The sequence below is a fragment of the Diorhabda sublineata genome, chromosome 1 (genome assembly GCF_026230105.1).
Source record: "Diorhabda sublineata isolate icDioSubl1.1 chromosome 1, icDioSubl1.1, whole genome shotgun sequence".
Lineage (NCBI taxonomy): Eukaryota > Metazoa > Arthropoda > Insecta > Coleoptera > Chrysomelidae > Diorhabda > Diorhabda sublineata.
Genome location: NC_079474.1, coordinates 1,804,676 through 1,817,429, shown reverse-complemented (window position 1 = coordinate 1,817,429; position 12,754 = coordinate 1,804,676). Strand labels below are relative to the sequence as shown.

The 12,754-nt window shown below is 29.7% G+C and overlaps 4 protein-coding genes across 4 annotated transcripts; 2 read left to right on the top strand and 2 right to left on the bottom strand.

The window, feature by feature from the left end:
- Positions 1-1,847: 1,847 nt before the first annotated feature.
- LOC130444695 (asparagine synthetase [glutamine-hydrolyzing]) lies at positions 1,848-6,032 on the bottom strand. The gene is made up of 9 exons (XM_056779975.1): positions 5,464-6,032; positions 4,897-5,035; positions 4,710-4,835; positions 4,398-4,635; positions 3,968-4,144; positions 3,329-3,507; positions 2,526-2,911; positions 2,300-2,473; positions 1,848-2,246 (listed from the first exon to the last, which is right to left on the bottom strand). The coding sequence occupies exons 2-9, from the start codon at positions 5,020-5,022 to the stop codon at positions 1,970-1,972; spliced, it is 1,683 nt and encodes a 560-aa protein (XP_056635953.1). The 5' UTR covers positions 5,023-5,035; positions 5,464-6,032; the 3' UTR covers positions 1,848-1,969.
- Positions 6,033-6,291: 259 nt separating this feature from the next.
- Positions 6,292-8,642, top strand: LOC130452606 (ceramide-1-phosphate transfer protein). The gene is made up of 4 exons (XM_056791951.1): positions 6,292-6,494; positions 6,543-6,751; positions 6,802-6,977; positions 7,294-8,642. Exons 1-4 carry the CDS (start codon positions 6,292-6,294, stop codon positions 7,420-7,422), a joined length of 717 nt encoding a protein of 238 aa, XP_056647929.1. The 3' UTR covers positions 7,423-8,642.
- On the bottom strand, positions 8,582-10,292 carry LOC130452600 (alpha-methylacyl-CoA racemase). Its single transcript, XM_056791937.1, has 5 exons — positions 9,994-10,292; positions 9,716-9,932; positions 9,523-9,660; positions 9,185-9,463; positions 8,582-9,115 (listed from the first exon to the last, which is right to left on the bottom strand). Exons 1-5 carry the CDS (start codon positions 10,099-10,101, stop codon positions 8,718-8,720), a joined length of 1,140 nt encoding a protein of 379 aa, XP_056647915.1. The 5' UTR covers positions 10,102-10,292; the 3' UTR covers positions 8,582-8,717.
- A 479-nt stretch (positions 10,293-10,771) lies between these two features.
- On the top strand, positions 10,772-11,755 carry LOC130448336 (60S ribosomal protein L13). Its single transcript, XM_056785645.1, has 2 exons — positions 10,772-11,147; positions 11,314-11,755. Exons 1-2 carry the CDS (start codon positions 10,865-10,867, stop codon positions 11,700-11,702), a joined length of 672 nt encoding a protein of 223 aa, XP_056641623.1. The 5' UTR covers positions 10,772-10,864; the 3' UTR covers positions 11,703-11,755.
- Positions 11,756-12,754: the final 999 nt, after the last annotated feature.

Sequence of the window (12,754 nt, the reverse complement as noted above, 5' to 3'; positions counted from 1 at the left end):
ATCGGTTCATTTCGCTAAATACCTTAGAAATAAATAAACGTGGCAACCGCGCAATAATAACTCGTGTATACAAAACCGGATGTATATGAATTCAAACTTAACAACTTTTATCGTCCTATATCTTTGAGGTTAGTGAAAAGATTTTATTAAACTTTAGTTTTTGTGTCGCGCTACTGATTTTGGGGGAAGGAGGAATTGTAGGAACAACGACATTGTGATATTCGCCAACGCTGTCGTGGCAGCAGACTGTAACAGTACGGAGTTAAATTGGTTTGTGTGTTTTTATGACTGTGTTTTAGTGCCGGGCCCGCGCGCGTCTTGGATTACTCCGATTGGGTTAGCAGGACTCTATACAAAGGACGACGGTGTCACACATTAAAGTAATTTCACTTTCTTGACAACGGATATTACAAATTTTGTATATAAAAATCACATTTTCCATATAAAGTAAAAACTAAATGACAATGTAATTTAAAAATATATTTTCATGTACCACATCGTGTGTAAATTCAATTTTATTATAAAACAAAAATCATACTAACATTTAATATTTATATATCACCCATTCGAACCTAATTCATATAAAGTTTTTATTAATTGATTCAGTTTTATTCTTATGAATTAATTCCAATTGAAAAGCAGTAATTATGCAACACACAATACACAAAACTACTTTGACGTCTCTATTTTGATTTAATTCAATCCAATATACCTAATTTGGGTAGTTGCTTATTAAAATAATATTTCTTTTAATCAAATCTATAAAGTTATTAAGTTTTAATAAAAACGTAAATGAAATTCAATATTCCCAAAACAACTCATCAGGTTATTGGGCAATTTATAATACAGAAATGTAATGCGTATTGCCCACTCGTTGATTTAACAAAAAAGTAACAAGTTACATATAATGGTCGACGGTTTTTATTTCAACATCTTTAGTAATAAGAATAAAGAATAACAAATCTCTTTTCGATGAAAACATAAACGATTTTAATAATCCTTAAACAAATTACTAGGTTATTAGGCAATTCTTAATACAGGAATGTAATGCGTATTGCCTATTCGATTAGATTAAAACACAATATTCGTACGTTGAATATAATGTATTTTACAAAAATATAAAAAGTTATAAACAAAATTTTATTTATAAATCTCATATAATTGTAGACGTATTTTGTTTTAACATTTTTAGTAATAAGAAGAGAGAATAACAAATTTCTTTGGACTAGCTGGCAACGTTATAAACAAAAGGCTTAGAGATCGAAACTAAACAGTATTGTAATGAAATACGTATAAATAAGCTTTTAGCAGTGAAATTGAAGTTTAGGTTTAAAAAGTAGTATTTTAAAAAAATATTTCATTAAATTACTTATAATAAATGGTTATAAAGATTTCTATAAATGCATTTTTATATAATAAAATACGCCCACTCCTAGAATCAGGACGCCACCATCTAATGTTGGCTGGTCTATCTCATAATCGAGGCCAGAATCTCCCGTTGACATTTAACTGTGACTGATAACAGGGGAGAAATAAGGCACTATTTGTTATTGCGGATGTAATATTCACTTTTACTTTCGTATAATAAAATTATTAAATATTTACTTTTGGGCAAAGTGCAATATGATCATTACTCTTACCCCCCACAACCCGCAACCGCTTTCTGTTTGCTCTGTTCCGTGAACAACGTTATCGAACGCAACTACTACCTTAAAAGATATTTTTATTCTACGAGGGACGTGTAAAATGTTCAGGTAATAATTTTTAGCTTTCTACTGTTAAATTGATTTGTACTTGATACAAATGAGATTAAAAAATTTCAGGGAATGTAAATAAAACGCTGTTGAAATATTTTAACAAATATATTTCTATAAATAAAAAAAAATAAAACGAAAAAAATTTATTTGTATAATTTATGACCAAAATTAATACTCAGATTTTGCAAAAACATTTATTATCGGCATAATTTTCAATCAGTAGCGGCGTAATTTTTGATAAATCTTGCCGAAGGATCTGTAACACCTTCACACCACCTCGGCATCCAATAATAAGGTAAAAATTTCCCCGCTAACTTCGGGTAACTCTTTTCGAACACCTCCCTGTAATAAAACGCCTCTTTAGTCAGTGGCGTGCAATGCGGGTATTTCAACTTGGCTTTATCCGAATCAAACGGTTCAGGCAGCCTCTTTTCGATAATTTCTTGAATGATAACAAACAGAGATTTCTTCGCAGAAGCAACACCATCACTACAAGTAATTATTTATCATTCGATTCCTCACAAAACCGAAATTATATCAACCTGAATGCTTCTTTATGCCTCCAAAGTATATCGTTTGGTAAAATATCCATTCCATCGAAAGAAGATCTCAATAAAAACTTTTCTATATTATCCTTAGGTTGCTTAAGCCTCGGTTCCAAATTTAAGTAATAATTAGTGAACTGCAAATCTAGGAAAGGCACTCGCAATTCCAAACTAAAATCAACAACATTCAAGACGATAATTCGATTATGGAATCGAACCTAACCTATTGTATGACACCGTTCTGTCAGCTCTCAAACCGTCGTATAGGTAGATCTCCTTCAATAATCTTAAACTGTCTTTGTGCGCTGTTTCCGGATCCGGTGCTTCCTTGAAATATATGTAACCTTGAGCTACTTCGTCCGCTCCTTCTCCACTTAATAAAACTGTGGTTTCCGTATTATCTTTTACGTATTTGGATAGTAAATGCATCCCTATTGAAGCTCGGATCGTAGTAATATCCGGCGTTTCGAGACAGTAGATCACTTCATCTAAAACTCTTTCTACATCTTCTTCTGTAAAAATAATTTCATGGTGTTCGGTGTCTAAGTGTTTAGCTACCATTCTAGCTGCCCGTAAATCCGGACTGTCTCCCATTCCTATAGAAAAAGACTGAAAGGCAAAACAACAAATTGTGCGATTGCAAAGAAAAATATGATTAAGGAAACAAAGGAGAAGTTAGTTAACCAAAAATTGTGACTAATCAGTCTGAATTTGAGTAATAATTGTCTTATCCTGAAAAAAATGTCAATAATAATGAAAATATGGGAAAAAGTGATAAAAAGGACATTTCTATACATAAATTACAAAATTTATTTTATACAAACTCCTGGTTATATAGAAAGTTTCTATATAAATAATTTTCACAATTTACTACATGTTTTGATAAAATAAACAAAATTTATGATCGTCCTGAATATATCCAGTGGAGTGTATTAAAAATAAAATAGAATCTATGAACTCGTCTCGATGTTTAATATAGAAATGAATAGATTGCGTTGTTTTGACTAATATAAAAAAAAATCTTACTTGAATTTTGTACGATAAATTCGCTTTTTTTGCTTCTTTAACTAACAAAGCTGCTATCAACGAAGAATCTAAGCCCCCAGATAAAAAACAACCTATTTTTCTATCAGACATCAACCTCTTTTTAACTGCCATTTGTAACAGATTTCTTATATTAGTCTGATAATCGTTAGGTATAAGATCTAAAATAAACACTTTTTTTATACAAAAGTGAAAAAAAGGAAATATATACAGTATTTTTTAAAATAAAAGTAGATTTTATTCAACCTAACCAAACCGTATTCAATAGGTTACTCACGATCTATAGTTATAAAGCAGAACGTAAAAAAATTGGGAAATTATTACTTTATACTCCATCATTTAAAATTTTTCTAATTTAAATGAAAATAGTACAAAAACTGAATTAGAAATTGTGCTAAAAACTACATTTTTAAACAAAATATTGCGTTGACATTGACAGAATTGACATATGACTGTGTCAGCTGTCTACTACAAACATAGAGAAATATTTAATCAAAAGATACGCTTAAAACATAAAACTCTGATAAATATCAATAATATAAAAACAAAAATAGTTGAATAATCACTTCCATTAAATGATAACTATTTTTCGAAGTCCCCCTGTATCAGTAGTTAACCTACCTTCATATGGTAGAAAAGGTTTAAATGAGGGTTTATCTCCTGGTGAAAAATACTTTTGACTTCTCACTAGTTTTACTTTTCCATCTTCGAGAAGATCGTATTCTTCAAAAGTTCCAGGAGGGAAGGGTTCTAAAATTTTTCCTTCTCCGTTTAATTCCTGCTCGATTGCTACCAATCCTTAGATAAAATTATAAAAAAACTACGTTAAACAACCAATTTATATAAAATTTAATCAATCAAGGGAAAAAAAATATCCCATTGATAATTATAAAGTTCAATAACATAATACATATGAAATTGATCATTTCTTCTTTTTTTTTTTGACAGTAGTTCTAATGTACCAAAATATGACATATCGGTAGTTCTAATGTATCGAAATATAGAATGACAAGAAATACGAATTGTATGGTAAAAAACTTGGAAGACTTACCTTTTGCTTCTGAACATATTGCAAGTATACCAGTGGTGCTTATAACCCTAAACATGGGTCTAACACCATAAGGGTCCCTTCCTAATAAAACTTTTTTACGGGGAACGTCTATAAAACAAAAAGCGAATACACCGTCGAGATTTTTAACGCATTTTTCAATTCCAAATTGTTGATATAAATGAAAAATGCATTCGACGTCACTTTTTGTTTCATATTTAAAGTCGTATTGTTCGGCTAACTAGAATACAAAATGGCGCATTAAACAGTGAAAATATACAATTGACAAACATGTAGAATTAAATTTTGAATTACCCTCGTGCAATTATATAATTCTCCGTTACAAATTAACATTGAATGTGGATACTGATGCAATTTCATAGGTTGCATACCATATTTACAATCCACAATGGTCAATCTATGAAATCCGATGTAACAATTCTAAAATAAATGATTTAAAATTGTTAAGAAGGTTTTTTGACTTTGTTGAAATTGAAAATACCTTCAAGTTGTTATAGTACTCGAGTCTCCAAGCATCTGGACCTCTGTGGCTGATTTTTGAGAATGTACTAGCACAATATGAGTGCAAATTCGAGGTATATCCAAAAATTGCCCAAATACCACACATTATGATTTAATTACTGTAAAATTAAAAACAAACAGTAAAAATTCACTCTTTAACAATGTTTGTAACTTATAATTCAGATTAAAAATCAAGACAAAGGAAAAAGTGATCATGACAAACATGTATTTTGTATTTTTAACAACAATTATCTTGAAATGTGATTAAACAAATATTATCTGTGATTAAATTTGTTTTTTTTTTCGTCTATAAACATGTGAGATTTTTTATATAGACAAAACAAATATTGTGAAAACAAAAAAAGCATTTAAGGAACGAGAGAAATATGAAAAAAACCGAAATCGTTTCTTCTGTAAAAAATGAAATAACCACAGATAATAACATTTTTTTAACAAAAAAATATAAATAATCTAAAAAAAGTATGTTACATTTTTGAAATATTGTTGCAACAAGTAAAAAACTACTAAATTAATTCCTACTACTCACCTAGCTGCTCTCGTACTTAATAACAAAAATAGATTTCTTTCAGAAAAATCTTGAAATAATTACACAAGGTTACGATGTTCTTATTTAAAGTGAAACCACCACCAACCGGTAAACGCACAATTTATCAATTCCATATACGATATATCACTAAAATACTGATACAACAATTTGAAAACTAAATTTTGATGCGGGATGATGCAAGAATTCGAGTTTGTTACAAATTGTAGCACAAAATATATTATTTCCAAAAGATTGAGGTTATATACTGCTTTATATACTTTTAACATGCTTTATATACTTTTAACAAATAAACTTATTATTCATAAGTATTTCCCATAATAATGGAATTTGGATACATTTTTATCACCCACTTTTTTGCCATTAAATATCTATAGTCTAAATTTAAAAGATTGCAGTTGTACGAGAACACACAGAAATGATATCCAATTGTATTTATAATTAAAAAAATTATCATTAATCATTTTATGTAATGTTTTTATCATAACCTTTTAAGAAATAATTTAAAGTATAAAATACAAATGAAAAAACCGTTTATTTCGAAATATAACATTAATATGTTGATCTTTCTTAATAACGTCATTAATATGTGGAAGTATATTTAGAGACTGTTTCGCTTTCTTAAATTTTTCAATATTATTAATTATTTGAAACACAATGATTTCCCTATTCAAAACTACTCTTGATAGCCGAAAAAAATAATAATATTTCGGAACGTAAAAACAATATAGCATATATTAATGACGGAGTTATCAGTGGTTAATATACAGATGATTATTTCGAGAAACAGTCTATTTATACGTCAATGTCATGTGTGAAAATGTCATTATAAACGTCAGCAATAGGGATTTAAATACGTGTACGTCAACTTTTGTTTACTCAATTTCAATAATGGCACTAAACGGTGATAGATTCCAAATTCGGATAGTAAAAGATAAATTCGAAGCTTCATTAGTTAATGAAGACGATGTAAAATTAGCAGAATACTTAGATAGCTTCGAGGAACTGAACAAGTATGTTTCCCATATTGTGAGATACGACAATTGATAATACAATTTCAGATTTTTTACGTTAATGGGAACGGTATTTGGATTTGTAAGCAAAGATCTGAAAGCTAAAATCGAAATACTAAAAAAATTCCATGAAGAATCTAAAGAAAACTTTAGTAGTGTTAGAACTATGATTGAATACGAAAAGAACAATGAATTATTGAATAAAAAAGGATACGTTTCTGGTGCTAGGACCTTACTCAGACTACACAGAGGGCTGGGTGAGAAAATCACACTTACATGTAATAAAATTTCAACATATTTCTTGTAGATTTTATTAGGTTATTTTTGGACAAACTAGGAAACCTCAAGAACGAAGAAAATGCGTCTAGTATTTGTAGGGAAGCTTATGATCAAACCTTATCGAAACATCATCCGTTTATTATTAGAAAAGGTGCGCAAGTAGCCATATATGCTTTACCTACAAGGGCAGTATTACTTCAAAGGGTAAGTCTCATCAATTTTTCATTAAGATCTGAAATTTTTAATTGTTGACTCTAGTTTTACAAATTTGCAATATTTTCCTTGAATTTCATCATTTTCTAAGCGTTTGGTACTATAGTTTTGGTCATATAAAAATTTAGTATTTAAATATCTCCTTTTGATATTAAATATGATTCTTATCAGTATAATTTTATGGTTTTCGATTTATTTCATTGGTTTTTTATCCTTTAAAAGTACTTAATTTTTTTTAATTTTATTCACTTTTTATATAATAATTTTGTAAATTCTGCTCATATCTGATTAAAAAAATGTTGATTAGGTATGTGGGGATGAAGAAACAATACAAGAAGCGATCTCTTTACTACCAAAAACTTTAGAAATAACTTCACTCGTATTTAACCGACTGGAAAATTTGTATACCATTTATGATCTCCATGAACTTCCCTAAATAGATATTATTATTTATAAATAACCAGTATTTAACGTTATAAACAATTTTATTTCGTGATATATAACTTAAAATTTGTTCTGGCAACTATAGTTTTTGAAATATTTCAATTTAATAAAAGATTTTTATTATCTTTCAGCTTTATAACATTCCAATTTTTAATATCAGCTCTAATTTCAGTTTAATTTTTAATGTTCACTGTAAAGATTTATCAATTTTCTATCGAAATAATTCATGAGATCCGTTTGTTATCAAAAATAATTTCTCCTGTGTCTAAATTTATTTCCACTTCTGTCAACCATAGATAAATCAAAAGTGATTAGTAAAAGAAGTGTACTGTTAATAGAATAGAAGTGGATTGTTTTTAAGTTTGTAAATCTATAGATTCCTGATTGATCTGATGGCATTTTTGACATATGATTGAACAGTTGTTAATTGTTTAAATTGTAAACCATTTTGTTATTTCCTTTGTTTTTGTTTTATTAAAATATATATAAAAAGTTCTTTGAGAAGAGACTGAAATACTAATTCAAATAGGTCTTTTTGTATTATTAATTAAACTTATTAAGTGATTTTCCATTCAATTTTGTGAGTCAGATCAAAAGTTTTAGTGCTTGTTTTTCAATTCTTGTTTTATTTCGTGGTAACCACTATCACCACCGAAATAAGGGAATATCTCGTTGTGAGTATTATTTATGTGTAATATTTTCAATAACTCTGCCATTTACAATAAAGTGTATACGGAAAGTAAACCATTTTGAAATTAAAATTTCATTACTTCGTCGGCTCAAGTCGTAAACCACGTAATTTCGTTTTTTCTATATCTATACCATTAGATAGATCATTTCTGAATCTGGCACAAAATTTTTTATCTTGGACCTTTCAATTCTTTAACTAAAAAAAAACAAGTTTTCATCCAATTTTTTTCATCATTAAGTTTATTGTGTATATAATTTGGTGCTACGAAATTTGGGACTTAGCCGACGATTTTCATTTTATATTCACTTCTACTACAAATATGTTATTAAAAGTGGCATTTAATGAAAGTTTGATATTCAATTTAACCAATATGCCGACGCTAACCTCACCATTCAAAATGTCGTTAACTTCCTGTATAACCCTCGTAATAATGATTTTATATATAAATAAAACACAAACGAAACTGTTATAATATATTTTAACCACTGTATAATAAAAACATATATAAAAATAGTAGCTATTTGTTTTTTTTTCTTGTTTCAATCCCTTTAACCACATTTACGTAAGATATATAAGGGGTGATTCAAAAAATATGTTTACAATTTCGAATGTTTATTACATTTGACGACTCCCTCGTTTTCTAATTCCTCGATTTTCTCACTAGAATAACCCAAATTAATTAGAATCTCTTTGGTGTGTTGCCCAATTTGAGGTAAGGGTTCATTAGACAAAGATACCCCCGGAGTTCTGTTTAATTTCGGGTGAGGATTGGGACTGTAAAAATCTTTGGTTTTAGTAAATGTTTTTTGTTGTACGTTATGGGGATGCTGTGGCGCTTCTTCTAATGTTAGAACCGGAGCTACACAAGCGTCAGTGGAATCGAATATTGCGCACCATTCGTCTCGAGTTTTTTCAGAGAATTTTCGTTTAAATATTTTTTTCATTTTATCAAAATCTCCGTATTGAGGAGTTTCTTCGATATTCAAACCCAACCCTGAAATATATATATATATAATACGATAGCGGGATTAATTTATTAATTTTCGTTTTTTTTTCAATTTACCAGCAATAAGTTGATCATAAAATTGGGGTTCTAATGCACCGACTGACATATATTTTCCATCTTTCGTCTTGTATACTTCGTAAAAATGAGTACCGCTATCTAAAACGTTTTTTCCTCGTTCTTGTCCCCATATTGGTAGAGTATTTTTTCCCCTATATAACCAAGTACCCAAATACGCTGTACCTTCTACCATATTACAATCAACTATTTGCCCTTTACCAGATTTACTTCTTTCTATTAGAGCTAGAAGTATCCCTAAGGTACAAGCTATACCTCCACCTGTATCATAATAAATAAAATAATATTGGAAGATATTGTGTTTAGATACAAAATATTACCTCCAATATCGGCTAAAACGTTTACAGGAGGTAATGGATTGTCTCCATACCTTCCAAATAAAGAAAGTAAACCAGAAAGTGCGACGTAATTTATATCATGACCGGCATTTTTACTAAAATCACCCGTTTGACCATAGCCTATAAATAATTAACAATAACTACGTGTTTTTTTCAGTTTTTATTACAAATTAACCTGTTAATCTTGCATAAATTAATTTAGGATTGTCTTTCATTAATACATCCGGTCCTAAACCTAGTTTCTCCATGACGCCTTTTCGAAAAGGTTCTATAAGGATATCGACTTGTTGAGATAACGATTTAATCACTTTATAACCTTCAGGATGTTTAATGTTAACACTTATCGATTTTTTACCGTTTCCTAAACAATCTAAATTTGTATTTGATCCAATCTATCAAAAATTAAAAATTCTTATATACTTGTTGCTAAACGAACTATTTGAAACAAAATACCTTATCTAAACGGATTACAGATGCCCCAAATTCTGCAAGTACCATTCCGCAATAAGGAACTGGTAATAACCCGGAAAATTCTAGCACGTTTAACCCCTTTAAAGCCATATTTAAAAATATTTTAATATAACTACACTACACAAGCATTCAACAGATTCTCACACTTATTTAATCGGACTTTGAATTATAATTTGAGATACAAATATTTATTTTTAGGGATATTATGGTTATCTATATTGGTAAGATATTTTATATAGTTCTATTCATTGATTTACACCTCCTTGGCACGGTGGTGAATCTGCGCAATAGAGATTACGTTTTCCAACCGGGCAGTTACAGATATACGATTCTATTTTGTGTTCCAACCGACATGGTATGATTTGTGAACCGTTTCCAGGACTGTCTTTTCGATTCTTGGTTGGTTACAAGAGCTGTACATTCCACAAAAAATATTATTTAAACGCTTCCAAGAACGATCTAGACTAGCAGGTTGGAACAAACCTTATTACACTGTCAGACACGCGTTTTGGTGAATGAAAATTTTGTGCCTCAAGAATTGACAGCATAATTAGAATTAATAACACCAACGATGTAAGAAATGTCAATTTATTCATCAAATATATTTCTTTTTCTTTTTAAATGTTATAAATTTGATTATTTTATACATTTAAATAAATGTGTTATATACTTTGCTAAAAACGTCATTCAAACAATCAATCTTACTCTCTAAAAATCGCCTACTTAAAATGACATTAGTCACCAACAAAATAAACGAATGTTCCCAAATACTTCAACTCGCTTCCGTCTTTCTCCCTTTCGTTTACAGCACGTGTCGGTGATTTTAGTGCTGTGTTAGTTAAAAGCTATAACAATGGCACCTAAACGTAATAATATGATTCCGAATGGCCATTTCCACAAGGATTGGCAACGATTTGTTAAAACTTGGTTCAATCAACCAGCTCGTAAGATTAGACGAAGAACGAATCGTATAAATAAGGCTCGTGCCATTGCACCCAGACCTGCTGCTGGACCTCTAAGGCCTGTGGTAAGATGCCCATCTGTCAGATACCACACTAAAGTACGCGCAGGACGTGGATTTACTCTCCAAGAATTGAAAGCAGCTGGACTTAACCCCAGATTTGCAAGGACTATAGGTACGTTTGACTTTTTATACTTAAACTAGTTTGTAAAGTATGCAATTGAAGAGGATGAATTAAATTGAGTAGTTTTAACTATGTTTTGTTGTTTTAAGTTGTTTCTTTGTTCTTTTCTATGTTCTCTAATTATTGTATACTTTTGACTCTAATTTCTTCCTTTCAGGTATTTCTGTCGACCACAGACGTAGAAATAAATCAGTGGAATCGATCCAATTAAACGCCCAACGTCTTAAAGAATACAAATCTAAATTGATTTTGTTCCCCATTCACAACAAGAAGAAACTTCGTGCTGGAGAAGCGACTGAAGAAGAACGTAAAGTAGCTTCACAATTACAGGGTGAAGTACTTCCAATCAGACAACCGGGTATTAAAACTAAAGCTAGAGTACTGTCTGAAGAAGAAAAGAAATTCGAAGCCTACGTGACTTTGAGAAAGGCGCGTGCTGATGCTCGTCTCGTTGGTATTCGTGCTAAGAGGATCAAGGACGCCGCGGAGAATCCTGACGATGTGACTAAAGCCGCGCCGGGGAAAGAAAAGAAGTCCAAAAAGTGAAATGAAAGTGTAATTTTTATATAAGGTAATAAAAGGATTTGTTTTCGACTGAAGTTAGTTTTATTTAATTTTCCTTTTGTTGATCGCAGGATAAGGAAAATATGTATACAGGGTACGCTCAAATAATAGTTATTTGAATGTGTTTTCATACTCAGGAGTATTTACATATTTAAATTTCGCATTTCAAAGTTATTTTTGTGTTGTAATTTTTTGTTTTTTTTTATTTCGTTCGTATTTATTTTGGTAATTTTTCTCGTGTTTTTTCTTTATTTCTCTAAATATCTGAGAATTGATGTGGCTACTGTTAGATAGCTGGGAGAAATTATCTAAATTAAAAGTGGCTTTGAATTTTTGAAATAATGCGAACAAAATCTTCATATTTATAGAAAATGAATTATTTCATTCAAACTTAACCTAATTTTCCATATTTAACATCATTTGTTCCTTATTTCTCCCCTACAGTCTTCTTTTTTGTCCAGCTCCTTTGTCTTCCTACGTTCTTATCAAAGAATAAACTCAACAATCAGCGAGAAAAACTCTAAAATTAGCTGTGAAAATTGAAAAATTCACTGGAAAACTCAATAAACAGCTAGAAAATAGACAAATCAGTGAGGAAAAACTCTAAAATTGACTGCAAAACTTAATCAGCTACAAAATTGAAAAATCATCGAGTAAAACTCGAAAATCAGCTGGAAAATGCAAAAATGAGTTAGAAAACTTCAAAAATTAACCAAAAAAACTTGAAGAACTATTGTATTTGTAACAAAAATAAGGACAATTTTCCGAAATTATGAAAAAGAAATTTGAAAATAGGTAATATCGCAAAAAATGCAATAATTTCCTCGATATTATATACACACTCATTTATAACAAAATTATTAAAAATTGGTTGTTTTTCCCATTTTTTTGTAGTTTTTAGTATCATTCTTACAATAAAAATGCCTAAATGTCTAATAGTTTATTTACATAAAAAATAATTTTTGGTAATTAAAACGAATCAAATATTATCATCCACATATATTACATTCTAAATTTATCACAAAAACCTTTTT